Genomic DNA, 19,114 nt, shown 5'->3' on the forward strand with positions numbered 1-19,114 from the left:
GGTTTCTGAATGCAAAGGAGTATGGAACAGGAAGCATGCTGGATGGATATGAAGCCATTTTTTAAAATAAATAAAGCACGCTGTTACCTAAAGATAAATAATATATTGGATGTCTGGCTGAAAGAAAAAGTAAAGAAAAGAAATAAAGACATCTGAATTACACAAATGCATTCTTATTCGCATTAACAACCTAAAAACAGAGTACTCCATCAAAATTTGACCTAAACTACCATCTTAACACAGTTACTTATGTAAGAACTCTACTTTAACATTTAGTACTTTATCACACCTTACCAAAAAAAACCCTTAAAAATCTTTTAAATTATGGTGAAAAAAGCCCCACGTTCATTCGAGGTTATAAACTACCTATAGGGCATTTTATACTCAGATATTCTTAAACTATTTCTTTCAGCAAACCAATTTTGAAAAATATTATTTTGGGGTTTATACTGAAATTATTTCCAAGGTTTATTTAGCACCAGTACTAATTAAAACAGGTATTGTGCTACACTTCTCATTACGCGGTTGTGAGCATTACTTATACCGATAGAGCAGATTCAGAAATAAGTGAGGAAACAAAAAGTGAAAACAAAGACATCCCTTGCAAAGTGAAGGTCAAGAACATCATGCAAGAAAGACATCCTTAGAAAAACCTGTCAAGTCTCTAGCAAAATTCATGTGAAACATGCAAGTTTTTTTAGAAGTTTACATTTCACCAAAATTAATAACCTCCATAAACTATACATAGATTGCACATAGTGATGGATCCTAAAAATATTTTTTTTCTGATTATGAATCAACCAAATTATCACGTCTGAATAATTATCAGGGTCTGAATAATCTCGATGCATCCTAGCATAAATTTTCCTAATATATGCATGTACATCAAGTTATCCTGAATATAACTTATTGCTACAAAACCCAGATGACCACTTACATGTAAACAAGTACGGTGAAATTCAGTGTGGGTTAAAGAGGCTACAGTATTATTTCAGAATGTTCTTAAGAAAAATCAACCAACCAAAACAAATAAACAAAAAATCAAACAAAAAACTCAAACACCTAAAAGGCTCAGAAAAGGAAAGTAGGCAAATACAGACTGTTGTAAGCTTTTAAAGTAATAATCATTTAATCCCTTTTTTTTTTCCTCAGTGCCATGTGGTTTCCAGTGTACACAAAGTAAAGAGTGAAAAGGTAAAAATAAAACAGGCATACCCTTAATATATTCCAGAATTCATAAATCATTTGTAAATTTAGTCCTTTTATAAAAGAATCCTTATATAAATTGGGGGGAGGGAGGGCATCAATCCCATATATGAAGCACAATTAAAGCCCAACATCACTGACCAATCAAAATTAGTGAATGCACTGCATCTCTCTGCAGTGAGGAGAAGCGACAAGGTAGGCTGTCATTCTGCAAAAGCTGCCCATCGCAAGCTTTCCTCTCAGAAGCACTGCTCTTCTTTTTTAGAAAGCCTGAATCTCAGTGGTGTCTCTGGAGACAAGAAGCCTTCAGTATGTTAAATTACTTTCATTATGTATTTTCAGATGCTTATTGATTCTACCGTAGGAAGAGTGGGAGACTGCAGCAGCCTGTAAACCAGAACTAAAGCAATTGTATACATGAGCAGTATGCTGAAACAATGGCACAGTACAGGCACAAATTTTCATTAAGGTCATTTTTTGAAGATATGCTTATTACCCTCTTTCCCTTCTACTCTGCTAACAAGTGAACAAAATGAATCCCTTCAACCTGGAACTGCTTCACCTGCATCGAGAATTTACCAAATCTTTAGTGGAGGTAAGACCTGTTCCTTATTATGATATGCAGAATAAGCAACATTAAACCAAATTAAAAATTGGAGAAAAAAAGGCAAGAAAGCAGATTCAACTTATACTAAGCAGTAATATATTGTTATATTTGAGACCAGGAAATATTTAAATTCTATTTCCCCTTCCCCATTAAAAATATAATGATAGAAAAATGTTATTCTGTATGAAAGTCTTATAGATTATTAAGAACCTGTTTTGTTCGTACAACATGAAGACAGTACAGTTTAAGCTCATACAGTATTGGGGAAAACAACCACATAAAGCAACCGGGAATATGCTTTTCCTCCCTCAGCAGTATTTCCAAATATTGGCAGTTAAATATGTTTCAGATTTATTCAGTTACTCTTCGAAGGATCAGGCAGTCTGTAATTAGTGCATACTTACTGCTTTATGAAGGTTGGCTCATATGACTAATCTCTGATTGCTCAAGAAATCTCCCTTTTTTGTTGTTTTTTTTAAACTTATTTCTTTCGTTATCCTGTACATACAAGCCATTTATTAAAAGCATGGATTTGCTAAACATCTATTTCAAAAAAGGAAAGTATAACAGTGTGCAAATTAAACAGAAGCGTATTTTTTAAAAGGCTCATTAACTCTGTTCAGTTTCTCATTAAAAGACAAGAGAGTTGTATGCATAAACTACCTGCTCACCAGAGCTATAAAACTACATTTTCTAGCTTTAGTCACAGACACTCTGCATCCAACAGTTATTGCTTCTAGACAGGATTTTTTGTAACCTGTACTATCTGGAGAACAGGAAACTTGTCCAAAAAACCTAAATTCAAGAATATGATTTTACTAGCAAATAAAGAGCAGGCAAACTGATTTTCTATGTAATCTATAAGATCCAATTTTAGAGATCCTTTATTCATTAAATAAGTGATATTAGAAAATACATTCTTGCATTACTTTATTTTTGAAATTATAAGCCCTACTTTTAACCTTTTTTTTCCTCCCCTTCACAAGGGCATGCAGCAACTAATTCAGTTTTACTACTGACAATATGAAGAATGCAGTTGACCGGGTATCTTTGTAGCTGTATGACCTACGAGCAGCAGGATGCATCCCTAAAATGTATTCTTATGACATAAAGGATTTAAAAACAAAACATGGAACACACTTGCATTACCATTTATGTGCATGACACTTCAACAATATACATGGAAGACTAACACATCTGCTCAGATTTTCATTAAAAGAAGAGTGCAATGATTGATTCTTAAAATGGTGAGCATTTCTTAAAGAGGGATTTATAATTTAAAACCAGAATTGTGGAAACTACTGATGCATGAAGAGACAATGAAACATGAAATCCCAAAAGGAGAATATGCATACTTCATCAGCAAGCTGAATAAAGGTTTAACCAAGCTTTTTCTATACTACTCATTAAATAACTTACTTGTCATAATGACTAATGGATATTTTTCTCTCAATTTTATGATGTTATGTATTCTCCTTAAATCAAAATAAACCAAATTAGGTAACCCATGGTTACTCTCAAAGCACATGAACTGGATTTTATGATGTATAGCAACTTCTTTCACTAAGCCATCACTCAAAAGTAATGAGCAGGAATATTACAGAAAGAAATACGCAACCATAAACTAAGGATGTCTACACACACTCTGAAAACAGAGATCAGAAAATATTGTTCTTTAAACCTGGAAAATAAAAACAGGCTTCTACAAAATGCAACAGGGGAAGGAAATTAACATCACTTAAAAGAAGGTTTATTTGTTATTGCTGGCTTGAAACTCAGAACAGACACACAGAATATGCCCTGGTCTGTAGAAGTATCTGAGGCAATTAAGAAGTCCCCATGTTTAATCAGAACTTTTTGCTGCTGAACTGCAGGAACAAAAAAAAAAGGAAAACAAAAAAAAACCTGCAAGAAATGAAATAAGAGCTCAGCTACCACTTGATTTCCAGGTTACAGTGCGTGTCAGAAATGTCTCAGTGACAGCATGTGTCAGTTTCTGCCCAGCTGCTGCCACGCTGTGCCAGGCCCCTGAGGCACAGGGAACAGGTAGGTGCCCCGGCACTGCCCGCGGTGCTGGGTGAGCCAGCTCCTGTCCACACAGCTCTGCCTCCCCAAACCGAGGCAGTGCATCAGCGAGGTGATGCTTAATCTATTCATGGCAACCTCATAACACTTCTGAGGTTCTCTGTTTTCACAAAATCTCGGCTGCTATAATGTTAGGGTGAGACTGTCATTTGTTTTAGCAGATCTGCTTTTGATTTCTTCCTGGCTTTTGCTAATACAAAAGAAGTTCATTTATTCAACAATGCATTTGGAATGGTTTCTTGAAACCCATTCACAGCCAGGACAGCATGCAAGAGGAGATCATATCCCTGAGGGTTAATGTAAGACAGAGAGAGGTTGCCTGCATTAGAAATGAAACAAAGCTTTTGAAATATTTCTTGTTTCATTTCACACCTGAGAGTAATACGTTCTAATTTACATCTTCTTTATTTAAGAGGTACATGTGAAATAGCTGTTGAAGAATACCAAGAATTTTCATCATACAATTTCAATTTGCAATTAATAGTATTGTTCAACTGAGGCTTTTCAGAACTGCAGATGAAATCTATTTGCATACTGTATCCCAAGTGTGCTTAATTCATACTTTCATTTTAAAAGAGCTCAATTTTGTTCACCTTAGTGCTATCCATTTTAATATGTTCAGAATAGAACAAAGGTCGACATTCAATTTATTTTCATGCCAAATACGTCCCCTCTTAAATTTAAAGCTACCTAGAAAAAAATCCCTCCAGTATCATAACAAGAAATTGAATAACCTCTCTTTTATTTATTCAATCAATTACAAACTCAAGAGCTGGCTGACGATATAAATCACACAAACATCAGGTATTACATGCAGATGCTATATTTAGAACTTACCCGCATGTGTAAAACTAAGCAGATGAGACACAAAATAAAAAATCTGCTAGATAAAATAAATACCTTTTTGATCCTTACTTATTCCTAAGAGAAACATGCTATGTATATAAATCTGCTTGGTCTGATTGCAGTTTGTATTAAAAAAAAAAAAAAAAAAAACAACAAAAAAAAAAAACCAAAATCAAAACCTGAAAGAGACAATTTTCTTTTTAAATATTCTTTGCTGAAATTATTTCCCCTTAAATATATTCTGGAATAAAATTAAATACTCTTCCATTCCATGTAGGCATAGATTTCTTAAAGAACTGAAAATTCCAATCAGAAAAATGAAATGTAGTATTTTGTAATAAACTCAATTTCCCAAACCCACATAAGTTTTGTATTTAAAATTATATACCCTTATATAAAGTTGTTGTAGTGGCAGGCATCATACACATAGATGCACAGAAGATTAAAATGAACAGGAGGTTTAAACTCTGTAAAAATCTGGTAAATTGCAGAACGTCACATTTCAGCATTACTGTAAACCTTACAAGAAAGAGGTGGATAAATTGGCAAAAATAATTTAAATATCCTTTTTTACGATATATAAGCAACAGTGTTCCATGTTCCTATCACTTCTTTTTCCACAAGAGCTTTTTAAAATTATCTTGATCACTAATTTGTTAATACTTAACAACATTCTTCTAAAATGACCCTCAAAGCAATACAAAGGCTATGCACAAAGTATGGTTTATTCAACAAATGAGCCCTTTGTTAAAAACCACATCACTATAAACAAAGGCTTGCCTCCCTAAGTGGAAGCTTTTCACTATTTTTTCTTCTTTCAAACAAATCCTGCTTTCTTTCAAAAAGCAAAGACCTTATTCTAGATCTTCAGGCTTTTGAGTCCATGCCAATTAAAGCTCTAAATATACTGTAAATTAAGAGTTTGGTAAGAATATTGCTTCTCCTCCCTCCTCCTTCCCCAGCATTAATCTACAGTAAGTGTTAAAAAAAGAAATCAAATAGTTCCATATTTTATTTCACCTTTCAGGAGAAAAACCAGCTGCAACAAAAGAATGTGTTTGTCCCCCATTCTGGAAGTCAACATGCAGTCCGAATCTAACATTACAGTTCGAGATGCCATTGATGACATCGATACCAACATGTACCAACCACTGTCATACCCATTAAGCTTTCAAGTTTCTCTCACTGGATTTTTGATGTTAGAAATTGTTTTGGGACTTGGCAGCAACCTCACCGTGCTGGTACTTTACTGTATGAAATCCAACTTAATCAATTCTGTCAGTAACATAATTACAATGAACCTTCATGTACTTGATGTAATAATTTGTGTGGGATGTATTCCTCTAACTATAGTTATCCTTCTGCTTTCACTGGAGAGTAACACTGCTCTCATCTGCTGCTTCCATGAGGCTTGTGTCTCTTTTGCAAGCGTTTCAACTGCAATCAACGTCTTCGCTATCACGCTGGACCGATACGACATCTCCGTAAAACCTGCTAATCGAATCCTGACCATGGGAAGGGCTGTGATATTAATGACATCAATATGGATCATTTCACTTTTTTCCTTCCTGATTCCTTTCATTGAAGTCAACTTTTTCAGTCTTCAAAGTGCAAGCACTTGGGAAAATAAGACACTTCTGTGCGTGAGTACAAACGAGTACCACACTGAGCTAGGAATGTACTACCACATTCTCGTTCAGATCCCAATATTTTTCTTCACTGTTATAGTAATGCTAATTACATACACCAAAATACTCCAGGCCCTAAATATTCGGATTGGTACAAGATTTACAACGGGACAAAAGAAGAAAAACAGAAAGAAAAAAACTATTTCTTTGACAACGCAGCATGAGACTACGGATGTGTCCCACAGCAGTGCAGGAAAAAATGTCGTCTTTGGTGTAAGGACTTCAGTGTCGGTCATAATTGCTCTGCGCCGAGCTGTGAAACGGCACCGGGAGCGACGAGAACGGCAAAAGAGAGTCTTCAGAATGTCCCTCCTGATTATCTCAACCTTCCTTCTCTGCTGGACACCCATCTCTGTTTTAAACACCACTATCTTATGTTTGGGCCCAAGTGACCTTTTGGTAAAGTTGAGATTATGTTTTCTAGTAATGGCATATGGAACAACTATATTTCACCCTCTACTTTACGCATTCACGAGGCAAAAGTTTCAGAAAGTTCTGAAAAGTAAGATGAAAAAGCGAGTTGTTTCAATAGTGGAAGCAGATCCCCTGCCAAATAACGCTGTAATACACAACTCATGGATAGAGCCTAAAAGGAACAAAAAGATTACCTTTGAAGACAGCGAAGTAAGACAGAAATGTTTAGTACCTCAGGTTGTCACTGACTAGATTTCAGTATTCACCAAAACACATCAAACGGAATATTTGAACAAATTGTAAAAAAAAATACTGCCAAATAAGAAAAACTTTTTTAACTATTGGCGAGACTGTATATTTTCAATATATATGTCAAATAGAGTAGGCCTTGTATATTCAATTTCTTCATTATGTAAGATATATGTTGCATGGCTGTTTGTTAGCGTAACACCATGTGTATATTTGTCAAAAATATTCAAGTCCTCTTTTTTTAGAAAATAAATAGCCTTAAAGAAGTGCAAACTTTTAAAAATATTTGTATGGCTCAGTTTCTCTGTAAATATAAAAGAATTTTTAAGCAAAAATTGCACTTGGGAATACTTTTCTATAGCACAAATTCACCATTTTGTACTATACAGTGTTTTAAAATTTAATTCATAAACAATATTGATCAGAGTATTCTGAATATTATGCAGCTACAACCTGTATGCATTTTGACCTCATTTTTAGATATTCCACTTATTTCAGTCTTCTCCAGCAGGAGACTACCATGCACAGAAAAAGCCATTTACATTATGTCCTTCAGTGAATGGTTCAGAAACTTTTGATATGGGGAAAAAAATTCATGCTGTCCATTCATGTCCAAAAATTGACAGCACCCTTAAGAAAAGTAAAAAGTTTTGCATATACAATCTCAGATCCACAATATCTACATGGAAAATACACAACTTTGAATAATTACAAAGGACAGGGCAGGGGTAAAAGGCTAAATGAATGAAAAAAGCATGGACGAGAAAATTATTTGGCTGATGCTAAAAGACAATCAACCAAGTTAATCCTGTGCAAAGGCTTAGATTTTTCACACTGACCTCTAGTGTGACACAAGGACACTTCATACAGGAATTTTTCATTCATACTATCTGTCTACACAGATATGATTGTTAAATGCCACAGCTAAAGTAGAAGGTAATTTTTCCTGCCCTTGATAACTTTATTATTTTCCACTGTGTTCAGCTCTAGCCATTCAATTGCCTTGTCACAAACCAATCACTAATACTGCCAGTTACCATATGCCTGCACTTCCTGGGCAGCCACAGCATACCTTTGTTCTACATTGTCTTCTTCAATTTCATCTTAAACCTGCATTGAAGTATCAAGAAGCCTTATGAAGTTATCATCATCCATAGCACTGTAAGCAAGAATTAAGATATTTATCCAAACATAAGTTTGTCAAGTTGTTTGCACCATGCCATGCTTAAAAATGTCTTAATTTAGATGAAACAGTGGCAGGGAGGGGGAAACACAACAAAAAGCTGCAAAATCAATGAGCATGATTTCACTCCTCTTGTTACATAAACTGATCAGTGTGTCACCAGCTACCAGTATATTTAAAATGCTAATTCTCAATAACTATTATCTTATATAAAAAAGTAGATCATACCCTTGAATACAAGAGCTAGTTTGACTAAAACATTACATAAAAAATAGGATTTCTAAAGCACTTTTCTGAAGTTGCGTATTAAAAAAAAGGCACAGTTTTAAGGGAACAAAAAAGCTCTTTTCCACCACATAACTAAATTATTAATCATATATGTATTGCCAAAACTGCTTTTGTGCTTAAAAAAGTAATGTAATGTACATTGAGCTCATGCCTTAGCTTACCAGAACAGAAGACTCAAAAAGTAATACTACAGCTCCATATTCCAGAAATATTAGCTACTTCTAATCACCTAAATTCTACCTAGAAATGTTATTATCTGATTGATGTGAAATGATGTGAAATTACTGTGTAACATATATTCAAACATACTTTTATATTTTCACTGGCTTTTTTTTGTGGAAACTGGCCCCAAAATACCTGCAATTCAACTGTACCCATTTAAAGGACTTTTTTATCCAAGTTATCTCTGATTTCCTACAAGAAATGAAATTCTACATCTTATTTGAGAGGCTGCAGAGAGGAAGTAAAAGCAATAAGCTTTTTTTTTTTTTTTTAATCCCATATCCTCCACTTTTACCATTTTTAAAAAATTCTTTTGGGAATAATTTCTGAAAAGAAATGTACCCGAAACATTTAAGCAAAAACTATTATTTTTTCTTTTTTGTACAATTTCTTCATTTCCCTTTCCAGCTACCCTCTGTATTTTGAACACTAGAAGCAGGAAAAACTGGGATGTGTAGGGTTAATATCATAACATGATTTCAATGATTACTAATCTTCCAATAAAGCATTCGTAAATGAAAGATACTACTCATTCATTTAAAAAGAAGGAAAGAAGAAATGATAATGAACAGATTAATAAGTCTACATCATGTCCTTATCTGAAAAAAGCATTTAGAAAAGCTTTCAGACTTGAAAGGTTTCTTGACAACATAACCTTACTTCTTAAAATTAAATAAAACCTCAAGAATTACACATTTAGTGTTAAAAGCTCATTCATTAGAAAATCAGATGCAATGAAGCAGCACTTCATAGCAGAGAAAGAGCAGCCTAGGAATTGCCCAAAGAGATTAAACCCAGTTTTAAAGGCTGTGCCGATCACACTCATTGATTGCCTTTCCAAATATAAGCAGCTTCATTTTTTACTATTCTTCATCTTCAATAAATTTTAAAAAGGGGAACTTACTGGAGTACACTTTGAGGGCTGCAGAACAAAATTCTACATACAGCAGGAAGGAAAACAAGTAAGAATATGTGCCATCCTACATATACCCAGAAGCCATCATAAAACAGAACCATAGATTATCTGTACCACATGACAAATTTAACAGAAGACAACATAAAAAGTAAATTGTGAAGACACACTACATATCCTACAGACACAAGAGGATTCCAGGAGTGATATGACGGTGTGGGTGCTTGACAGATAGACTAAAACAGAATGCAAAGAGGCAGCATCGCTGAAGAAAAAAGGGCAAATTTATGCCACAGTATTGTACAATAAGAAGCCCACTACATTCTTTAAAATGATCTCACCGCAGTGAATCATTAGTTCAATTACATTTCACACCACTCAGCCTAAGGCAAGCAGAATTGTACAGGACACCAAAAATATTAATTCCAGCAAACATATCTTAGAAACACAAGCAATCACATCTCAGAAACACAAGCAAGCACTGCCAATTTCCACATGTTCTCTGTCTCTAAAGTATTAGCTGGTATCTATATTTTTTTAACTGCAAATGCATTTCCATTCAATTTTACATTGTAAAATGAGGTTATCATACACTAAACATACCAAAATAAGCGAAGTGCGGTGCCAGTATCTATTAGGATATTCAAGAATCATACCTTCACACACTAGTACATCACAAACATGTGAAACAGAAATGTAAATACATTACAAATATCTAGTTTCTAGTACACAACAATTTTTATGGATTACAAGGCACGTAATCCACACATGGTCGGAAGTTCTGTTTACCTTATTAGTGCCAAGGGAATAGCAGTCACTTCTGTACTTTCTAAATATATTAGATTAAAAACGTATGCAGTTGGATACACATCAGATCAATTTACCTCTCTTCCTTCATTGTTACATAAATACACACATGCATGTCATACATAATTATTATTTATTTGTACACACCAAAAGTTGGGTTTAACGTCAGCATCTATTTTTTATTTATATGAAGGAGGTTTGATAACAGTATCACTGAACTGGACTGACAGGCACTATGTCCCACCACTCATAAATTTAAACATCCTATCTTCCCCACGTTTGTTCTATTTTTTTCATTTTTAATTAATAATACATTGAAAGGCTACAGAATTTACCCAGACAGGAGAACAAAATTTCTGTTGTGTTAACCATTAAATATACTACAGTATATTGTAGTACTTATTTTAAAAGCAATGTATGTGCTAATCATCAAACTTCTTTGATAGTTGAACATTCTAGACTTATGTTTGTTTCCTACGAAAAAAGTTTTAGTTGCCAACTGCTATCAAATTCTTTTGAAAGGAGAGAATACAGCATTCGTTAGCAAAGTTTCAATGCAGTATTAAAAAATCTAGGATATGCTAAATTACTCTTCTGTTACCCATTATTCAGACAAAATATCTCCAACATACAGTTAAGAAAAATCAGCTTCTGTCTTAAAATTTTCCAGCCCTGTAAGAGGCGAATTCCACTCCTACTTCACACATTCTGCCATTATATCACTGAATGTATTTGTCTTACATCAAGAGGAAAGAAGAATCTGACTCTATAATTACCATCTCCTTTTTCTACTTCATAGAACACTTGTGCAATTCAAGAAGCAAAATGAAATCCAGGGTTTGGGTTTTGTTTTGGTGGGGGAAGGTAAAAAAAAAAAAAGAACAAAAAGATAAAAACCACATACTAACTGACTAACGGGAAAACCAAAATCACTCAGAGCCAGTAAGTGTTAAAGAAGAAGGATGTGAAGAAGGTGAAGAGTACAGGTCCAGCAGAAAAGGGCAGAAGGCAGCACTCTAAGGCAGCTACAGCCATCAGGACCACAGAAAGGCAGAGGGCAACACGCACTTGTTGTGGGAAAAATCCTAACCTAATTTTTTAGATTGTAACAGCCAAAAAAATAAGAAATTGTCTTTGAATCACTGAGTGTGATATGTGGTTGTGCCGAAATTGCTGGGAGGAGAGGGGGGAGCAAGATGAATAGCAACTCCAGAAAAGGCTTTTGATTTAACAAAATATACACAGAATAACTGACAAACCAAAAGCATGCACGATTCTATTACCTCTTTTCCTACAGATAAAGTACAAAGTACACACAGAGTACGAGCATTACCAGAAAAGACCTGAAAAGTTAAGCATGTGATACATTTTAAAATATGCTATTGAATTTTCCTTTAGTCAGTCAGATAACTTCAGTTCATTTAGATGCTTAGTGTGTTTCACTACCACAGTTTGTTTTTAACTATTGCTTCTTTATCACAATTTAATTATTTTGTAAAGTAATAAATTGAAGTAGATAGATCATTAGGCATCTTTATATTCTTTGCTAAAATTATACTTCAGTGATTATTATAAATTGAAATACAATGGGAGAAATATCTTCTTGTGTATTTATAGATTTCTTGTCTTCCTATTTTACAAAGAAATTCTCACAAAATGAAAATAAACCTACCTGAAATGAAAAAACACAAGATTTACAGTGAAAGTTGTGTGATAGGTACACAACCTGAAATTATTAAACTAATTCTTTTTATAGTTTGAATGAATTGTATCCTTTGCATATAAAAATTTCTATATCCACCTTCTGATTCCTGACACTGCAGCCAGGCAAGCAGGCAGGCAGGCTGAGAGCACAAAGCTGTTGGCACACAGCACACTCTCTTTTCCTTTCCAAGACGGGTTTTTGGAAATATACTTTTGGTTTCTGTCACCCTGATATGATCTCTAACTTCCTACCATATATTGTAACAGTTTAACCTGATACCATATCTAATAAACAAATCAATGTCACTGCTGAAACAACATTGCTGTAAAATCTGTCACTCTGGCTATGTCAGAGTGCTATTAACATAGCTGTATTAGCACAGTTTTACTTTTAACTGTACCAGGAACTCTCACAATCTGTTGTGAGATTTTATTTCAAATTAAATTAAATTTCAACTCAATTAGTAGAGGGGGGGAAAAGCACAGTAACTTATTGCTACTCTGCACCACAGTTTTCTTCCAAATTTTATTTCAAAATATTTTTCATAAATCCCCGTCACAGAGAAAGGAAGAAATAAGGAGGAGAAAAGGACATCTTCCCACATGAGTAAGTTATTACAAATATCAGTGATAATTTGTGTACTAGGCTGCATTTACAATGGGCTGAAAACACATTTAAGGCAAAAAAATATGAGAAAGGAACAGTATTTGCTATATATGCATCATCACAAAACAAAAGGTGAGTATGAGCACTGCTGTTGTAAAACACCTTAATAATATTGAGGGAGATATTTCTCCTGCTAAGAGCTCTAACAGCGAGTAAATGAGACCTGTCAATGAACAAGAAAAAAAAACAAAACAAAAAACATGAAAATCGGTTGAGGAGAAGCTTGATGTGACCCAGAAATGTGCACCTGAAGCCCAGAAAGTCAACTGAATCCTTGGCCCCATCAGCATCAAAGGAATCTGGCCAGCAGGAAGAGGCAGGTGATGCTCCCTCTACTCTTCTCTCATGAGACCCCACCTGGACCCCACTGCTGTGTCCACCTCTGGGGCCCATCAAACATGTTGACCTGCTGGAGCGAGCCCAGAGGGCCATGGAGTACCAGAGGGCTGGAGCAACTCTCCAGTGAAGACAGCTGAGAGTTGGGGCTCTTCAGCCTGGAGAAGAGAAGGCTCTGAGGAGACCTCAAAGCACCTTCCAGTATCAGTAGGACCTACAAGAAGCTTTTTACAAGAGCATGTCATGCAGGACAAAGGGGAAAAGCTTCAAATTGAAGCCATAGACAGGACAAGCCTAGATTAGATATTGGGAATTAATTCTTTACTGTGAGAGTGGTGAGGCACAGAACAGGCTGCCCAGAGAAGCTGTGGAACCTCCATCCCTGGAAGTATTCAAGGCCAGGTTGGATGGGGCTTTGAGCACCCTGGTCTAGTGGAAGGTGTCTCAGCTCACAGCAGGGGGGTGGAAGTAGATGGTCTTTAAGATCCCCTTCCAAACTAAACCCTTCTGTGATTCTATGAAGGGAATCTGTGGGTAAAGATTATATTATGAACACACAACCTTCTACAGTCAAAATTATTAAAATGGAGGTATATAGCTCATCTGCACTTGAATCAAACAGCAATGAAGTACAGAAAAGTGCACATGAAGGCAAGTTAAAGACATCTTTTAAAATATTAATATATTCAGAAGATGCTAATAAATCTTGCCTCAGTTTTACAGCATAGAGTGAAGATTCCAGAGCAGTTTAAATAAACTAAAATAAAAGTGAGAAACTTTTGATTCAGTCACTGATTTTTTTCTTGTGTCCCAAATTTTTTTTCCAGTGAAAAGTTTCTGCAACTCTAGTTTGCTAATCAGGTCTGCTAAAACTGGGCAAGGGGGGAATCTTTGAAGTTGTAGACAACCTGGCAGAGAAACAGTATGTTCTCAAAATAATAAGAAGTTCCTTCTTTTAATGAGGTTTCCACATTTTTCCCTGAGATTATATGAAAAAGGTATGAGACCCTGCTGGTTTCCAGCTGAAGAAGTTCTAACTTTAAGACAACAAAGCCAGTAATTAGACTTAATACCTGTGAATAACTGAAAGGTAAACACATAGGACAACTGGACTATTTTATGTTTCAAACAATAACTGAGCAGAGTTGATAAAATGCTTGAACAATATTTGAAAATTATGTGTATGAGTTGGGCAACAAAGAAAAAACTACTTCTGTGAAAACAGCCTATTTTTAAAGCTGTTTCCTATGAAGAATGAAATGTTACTCTACACTTCTCATTACTTTGTGTTACATACAGTAACACCTTCACTGATCTTTTAGGCAAGACAAGAGCAACAATAGTTACAGGGATACTGGCTCCCATCCAACGCCTGAACAAAGATTAGTCTTCAGTCCTCTTTTCATAGCTATTTGGTTAGACTTTTTTAACCAGAACTGGCTATACTTTAATTAGAAATGAACAGAATAAAATTAGTCATTATGTTTAAGATTTGAACAACCAGTATTTACTTGAAGAATTACAACAAAATTGTGTATATAATCCAACAAAATTGTGTATATAATCCAATTTTTCAATTATTTTATACTTCTGAATTTGCCAGGCCTCATTTTCCAGTCCTTAGCTCTTGCCATTTCTTTCCCTGCTAATCTAAGAGCCCTTCTGTGGTCCTTTATTTTCTCCCCACGAATGCACCTCTACAGTCTTAATGTTCAATAAAAAGGGCCCACTTAATCACCCACTGTGACATGTATAATTGCATTTATTCACAGGTAACCACAAAACTGTTTTTATCTCTAGAGCACAATTCCCTACACCATTTGCACAAGTACAGATTTGTTTGACATAGCTGCATGAATGCAAGAACAGAAACAACATTGGTAAAGCAACCCCAGCACGGACACGGTCCAATTCCAAAGCTCTACAGTTTAGTTACCCCCGTTCCTCTCTTCCAGCTCCCCTAGTAACAAAATCATCTACTAAGAATGTAGAGCAATTGTGAGGTGAGGAGAATATGGCTTATTTAAATACCTGTTTTGGGGAAAAATAACTTAAAGGGAGGTTTAAGTCATCTAAATTTATGCACATAAATCTGTAATACATCTACACAATTTCTTTAATCAATTCAGTAAGCAAAACACACAAATTTGTTTGACAACACATATTTTCCATAAAAAGGTAATTGACTATCATTAATTCAGCTTTACAGCCCTGAATTCTTCTTTCAAATAAACTCAACTTGCCTACTATTTTATTAGAGTAGCTTTGTATCTACTTGACCTTGATATCAACAGAAATACCATCTCCTTCTGAATGCTGGAACACCAGTTGGACTTTCTCCTTCCCTATTCAGTAAGGAATTACAAATTAATGTCTCTGGGAACTTACCACTTTCGTGTAACATCCTTGTTAGTTGGTGGCATCCTTACTCTATGGAAGAACAAATTACCCTATCTTCAAACAGAAAACGAGAGCACTTACTGAAAAATCCTTGTATTCTCCATCTTTATGAACAATCTGGAAACTAGTATATTAATAAGTTTACTCCGTGATAGGTATCTTTCTGGTCCCAGTCAGCCATGGATTTTTTTTCAATATTTTAGATTTTTCATACCTATAATCTATATTTGCAATGCATTCAATGGTATTTATACATTGTTTTCCAATTGTAATTGTTGTCTTTGCTTTGTCACTATATTAGAACAGGCCTTCAGCCAGGAGTACCCTCTTTCTTGACTGCCAAAAAAAGCCAGTATTTCACAACCCAATATTGTCTCCTCAGCAAGCTTTCAGCTTTCAAGTTTGGCTAAATACATTTGCCCCACCTACTGAACAGAAGATCCTCTGCAATGGAAAATCAACTCTTTCCCAAATGAAACACTGAACACTGGGTCTATTCTCAGTTTGCCCTATGCATCACAACTTGCTACTCTGGCAACAAATGTCTTCCAAATCCAGTAAGTTTGTTTATTATAAGAGAACACAAAATAACATTTCCTGTGTTAGAAATGAGTCACTGTAAAGCACTGGCTGCAGAGGACCAGTAGTCTAGGCTATCAACCCTGTTCTTCCACACATTTCAGAAACATTCAACAATTCAGTTTTTCTGGTTTAATTCAGTGGGCTATGAAAGTAACATCTTTAGGGTTTTGTTAGCTGACTTTCAGATCTATATGCATTTACAGTTACTTCTCTTTCTATGATCCTCAATAGAATTTTCTGAAAATTATTTGCTACCACCATTATTTGATCTTCTAATAATCGTTCTAACCCAATGCTCACTTCTTTCCTTGGTCACCACAAGTCACCTGTCCACTTTATCCATTTCTATTCTCTCTCACTCTACTGCTGAATCTGTTTGTTCAAAAAGAAATAAAAACCACTCTATTTTGTCAGGCATACAATATTGAAGTGTTATTTCTGAATGAGCCATGCTCTTCTTCTGTTCAACCACTAATAAATGCTTCAGTCCCAGCAGAAAGAAAAAGATCAATATTAGAAACTGCTTCTCAGTGTTATTTCTTTGACCACTAAACAACTGATTTCACCATCGGCCCTAGAAAAACAAAACTCAGCTACCCTCAACCAGCATCCCTAGAAAAAATGTGTGACATTTCTCCACACCTTCCCATGGACAAGTGATCATCTATTGAACTCAAACCACCAATGTGATCACCTTAGAGACCACTACTCTAGTTCTGAGACAACTAACCTGCAGTTTACTATTGAATCTCCAAGTACATAAATGATCAGAAAGAGGGAACAGAGAAAGTTACAAATGCCAATTCCTACCAGAGCTTCACACAGTGCCTATGCATACTTGGCCAGAAACATAAAACTGCAATTTCCTTGCAGAACTTCGACCCAGAGCAGAACAGACAACTGGATCCATATTGTTTCAGATCTATCCTTCCAGCTGTAAATGGAAGTGGAGAACTAAATTTTTCCATTCTAGTCATTTGTGTCACCGATTTAAGAGCCCTAGCTCTTTCTTGTTTACTTGAACTTTAATAATGCCTGTTGACACAGAGTAAGAACATATCACAAATTTAGAGATGACATCACTCTGTGTTGTTGATATCCCTGCATTAATTTACTGTTGGGAATTATGTCATTCAAGTTGCCTTTCTCTTCATGACCATATACAAACAGCTTTTGCTTTGTTTATGTAACATGTAAGAGATAATGCAAATTATTTTCAAAGTCTTGCCATCTACTCATACTCTCTACAATGTATTTATAATTTACAAGTTGCAAAAAGATAATCTCTCAGAGACTCACTGCTAACCTCTGTGTCCCTTCCCTTCTCTCAGTCAAATGTACTTCTTTTAATATGTCTTTTCATCTTTGGTCTGATCTTTTTTTTTTTTTTTAACTAATATGGAGTTTTTAAAGTCAGTGCACAAAAATTACTAGATTCAAAACCAGACAGACTTTGCAGACAGCTTTTGGTCTTGCCAGTTTTTGTATGTCACCTGAAAACAGAAATCCAGAGCTTTTCTTTCTACTTTTAATTAGGTAGTTCTACTGAATAAGCATGACTATCCAGTAACAATACTTTGTCTCAAAACTCGAAGATGCCCTAGGATCTGTACTAATTACACAATCATAACTGCTTCAAACCAATTAAAATAAAAATAATCCTCTGAATTAGTATTTACCCTGTATTTGGCTGAGCATAAGCATTCATAAATACAAGCCTATCTGTCTTCCTGGTTCTCTCATATCCTTTCATATCTCCACTCTTCTGACATACCTTAGCTAACAAATACAAAAATAATCACTGTTCAAACACTTGAAAAGATAAATGGATAAAGCAAAAACAAGGTCTAAACCTCGTTGCAATGCTGTCCTTCTGGTGGGGAACAAATATGCCTTAACAGCAAAATAGAAACAGGTTTGTTATAATTCCTTACTGCTCTATAGGGATACTTTGAGAAGAGAGTAGAAGGAGAATTCTGTAATTAGAGAAACAGAATATAAGTACAGTTTTCAGATTTTTTTAATTACACATTTAAATTCACTAACTGCAAAATAAACAAAAATTGGAAAACAATACGAGACCTGGCCCTTACATCTAAAGCTATTAATGAAAAAAGACAGGATGGTGTAATTGCCAAGATCATCTTCCACAATTTCCCTTTTCATCGCTCCTTCTATTCTTCCTTTCCAATCAGTTCTTCTTTCAAAATTCCCAAGTTCCTTTATTTCAGCATTAGGTGACACTAACAAACCCCAGATAGATCCTCACAAAACTCCAGACCATCCGATGTATTACTGAAGCAAATGGAAAACACTGCAGTCACAGTTATTTTAAGAAATAAAAAGTACTGGTTTAATCTCAAACACTGGACGGAATGTGCTACCAATGCAAACACTATCTGTGCCTTATGTGCCTGTCCATAGACAGTTTAATTGCATAATAATTTATCAGCTGCATGATGGGTGCAGTTATTCTGCTGTCTTGACAATAATTCATCTCCAAGCAGAAAACACTTTGTGGCAGTCCATCACGTTCCCCCTCCCATTCCTTACTTATTGTCCACTATCATTTCCTTCCCACTGGAGTTCTCTGACCTGTTAAAAGTGACTAAACCAAGAGCTGTCAGGCCCTAGATTTTACTCTGTACCTGCTGAAGCCTAGCTTAATGTAATACTGGCCTGCAACCAAAACTTCTATATATTAGATAATACAACAAAAGTCATAACTGATCTTAATAATGAAATAGCAGAAATCAGATTTAGGGAACAGATGACAGGGAACTGAAAAGAATAAAGCTTTTCAGAAATATAAGGAACAAAGGGTGTGGACATCTGTAACTGAAAAAGAAAAAAGCAAAAGACAGAAATTGTCTTTGATGGTCCTGGAATACAGATAAAAACTTTTAGAAATACTTCA

General features: G+C 35.2%; 2 protein-coding genes across 6 annotated transcripts in view; one reads left to right on the forward strand and one right to left on the reverse strand.

The window, feature by feature from the left end:
* The window catches only part of COG5 (component of oligomeric golgi complex 5), a 170,949-nt gene that overhangs the window by 135,225 nt on the left and 16,610 nt on the right, over window positions 1-19,114 (reverse strand). The window lies entirely within an intron of this gene.
* GPR22 (G protein-coupled receptor 22) lies at window positions 1,349-7,380 on the forward strand. 4 transcript variants are annotated; one of them, XM_064422040.1, is made up of 3 exons: window positions 1,427-1,801; window positions 2,800-3,859; window positions 5,772-7,380. In XM_064422040.1, exon 3 carries the CDS (start codon window positions 5,797-5,799, stop codon window positions 7,096-7,098), a length of 1,302 nt encoding a protein of 433 aa, XP_064278110.1. In that variant the 5' UTR covers window positions 1,427-1,801; window positions 2,800-3,859; window positions 5,772-5,796; the 3' UTR covers window positions 7,099-7,380. The 4 variants fall into 4 exon arrangements, with proteins under 4 accessions (XP_064278112.1, XP_064278110.1, XP_064278113.1 ...); XM_064422043.1 differs by having other exon boundaries at window positions 2,800-3,060; XM_064422044.1 differs by having other exon boundaries at window positions 3,763-3,859.

Source organism: Passer domesticus, chromosome 5 (assembly GCF_036417665.1).
Source record: "Passer domesticus isolate bPasDom1 chromosome 5, bPasDom1.hap1, whole genome shotgun sequence".
Taxonomy (NCBI): domain Eukaryota; kingdom Metazoa; phylum Chordata; class Aves; order Passeriformes; family Passeridae; genus Passer; species Passer domesticus.

Excerpts from the sequence above, each read along its gene's own strand:
- GPR22 (XM_064422042.1), top strand. The coding sequence starts at position 5,797 with ATGTGTTTGTCCCCCATTCTGGAAGTCAACATGCAGTCCGAATCTAAC.